At 51.6% G+C, this 2,070-nt stretch overlaps 1 protein-coding gene across 1 annotated transcript; it reads left to right on the forward strand.

Annotated features, from left to right (window-relative positions):
• Positions 1-38: 38 nt before the first annotated feature.
• On the forward strand, positions 39-1,284 carry Pmar_PMAR012103 (ATP-dependent RNA helicase, putative; the record flags this gene model as incomplete). The annotated part of the gene is made up of 8 exons (XM_002782774.1): positions 39-87; positions 137-258; positions 327-497; positions 619-750; positions 795-889; positions 936-1,032; positions 1,082-1,132; positions 1,183-1,284. Coding segments are annotated over 8 exons (819 nt in total), but the record flags the coding sequence as incomplete, so codon positions are not given.
• Between the last annotated feature and the right edge of the window lie 786 nt (positions 1,285-2,070).

Here is a 2,070-nt window from a genome sequence, read left to right on the forward strand (position 1 = left end):
TGGATCACCTCCCGATAGATGACCACCGGCCTACCATAATGGATCGTATCACCAAACAGACGGTTACGCTCATCCACGGCGACACAGGTAAGCTCAGTCGATGTAAGCAGACCTTCAGACCACCGGCTCGGCTCAGGCTGCGGGAAGAGCTCGAGAGTACCACAATTCATAATAGAGGCGGATCCCAACGCCAAGATCGTCGTAACCCAGCCAAGGAGGCTGGCAGCTATCACGTTAGCCCACCGAGTGCGAGATGAGGTAGATTCTTGCGCGCCACGAAATTCATGTCTATTGAGTCGAGCATGCTGTTCCCCTGTGTGCTTCAGCTCACAGCGTGTGGCAAGGATGGTGCCTCCTTGGTCGGGTATCGAATAGGCGGAGGAGAGAGAAGCGAATCGTCGGGCGCTGAAGAGCCTCGGATTCTCTTCGTTACTACAGGCTATCTCCTCCAGAGTCTCGTCCAAGACCCCATACGACTGTATACCAAGTGGACCCATGTAAGGCGAGCATATATCTTTGTTCCGTCCATTGCGAATTCTTAAGGCTCCCAATAGGGCATTTGTCTAGCGACAGCACGAGCTGACGGAATGGGGGTATGTAGCAATTACTGCTTCGTAGGTCATACTGGACGAAGCACACGAGCGTGGTATGGATGTCGATCTGGTGATGTCTATAGTACGACTGATGAGAAGGCAGTCGGTGTCCCCTGACTTCAAGATAGTCGTAATGAGCGCAACTCTACAGGGCAAGGTAACTATTACTTTTGTTGTCGAGACTAGGCCTGTATACTCTAGGTGCTCGCTGATTATTTTCGGGATCTCAATGCTGGTGTCTCGGGTGGGTCGTTGAAGCCTATATACGTCGGTGTCAAACGATTCGCAGTGGAGAGGTGTGTCACTTCTTTCGCCGTGCTTTGCTATCTCCGCCGGGATCAGTTACTACCTCGATGATCTCTGGGGTCTGTCTCGGCCCCCTGACCCCTCATCTACTACTGTAGCTGACACACTGAGAGCTCGGAGTTCAGTTTCAAAGGTGGGTCAGGTGGGACTTGTGTATGGTGATATGCCAGGATGTCTATCAGATACTAGCGAGTGATGCAACCGAGGGAATCAACAAGCTCACTAAACTTCAAGTGGAATAGCTGATTTGATGCTTCCTGTACATCAGCATTTCCCTTTTCAGGACTCGGCGATCGAGGCCGTAGAGAGCAAGATGGTCCCTGGTGGCACAATGGGACTAGTGGATCTCAAGGACAGTCTGGACCTCTGGGGTGACTCTTTGGGGGTACGATTCTACTGCCTGCTTAGCCGCTTTGTGGTATCATCTTGTTTGGCATTGTTCAGCCCTCGGCGGCCCCAGACTGCGTCACCAAACTGGCGGCCGTGAATCAGGCAGCCAACCTCTCGCCATCGACGAAGTACGAAGTTGATCTTTCCATTGCTATGCTTCATCCGGCTCGTAATGGTTCTGCGCTTCTCGTCCGATCGCTTCATCTCGAGAGTTCTATGTTCGTGCCTTGTGTCGCTCCCTTCGCAGCTTACCCTCCTACACTGACCGCATCACAGGCGGTACCTCATAAGTCGCTCTGTGGGAACGGCTTTCTGGTGCACCCCGAGGTGGTCTCCTACTCGTATGGGGGTCTTTGATTAATTATCAATGATTGCTACGTACCTTTGTTATGCTATTACATGGCTCAGGTACGATGTGTTGGTCTGGAGGCTCATTCAGCACTTTTGTGATGGTGGGGATAGCGTGATCGTATTCTTACCTGGTATTGCGGAGATCTTCGACCTCAATAACTACTATAGGTCTATGATCGAACCGACACTCATCGGGGTGAGGTCACTGTCTTTCCGTTCACTATTACTCCATTGTTAGAGAGCAGGTACGATGTGAAGTGGTGGTACTGCATAGCACAGTCCCTATACAGTACGACAGTGAGGGCAATCTACCTAGGCCTGGGCCAACAGAAGTCCGAGTGTAAGGAGGCCTCAACAGTCCCGACTTGATGGAGGCTTTCTTAGGTATCTATCTACCAATATAGCCGAATCAAGCGTCACCATACCGGGG

This window comes from Perkinsus marinus (genome assembly GCF_000006405.1).
Source record: "Perkinsus marinus ATCC 50983 genomic scaffold scf_1104296938276, whole genome shotgun sequence".
In the NCBI taxonomy this organism is placed as follows: Eukaryota; Perkinsozoa; order Perkinsida; family Perkinsidae; genus Perkinsus; species Perkinsus marinus.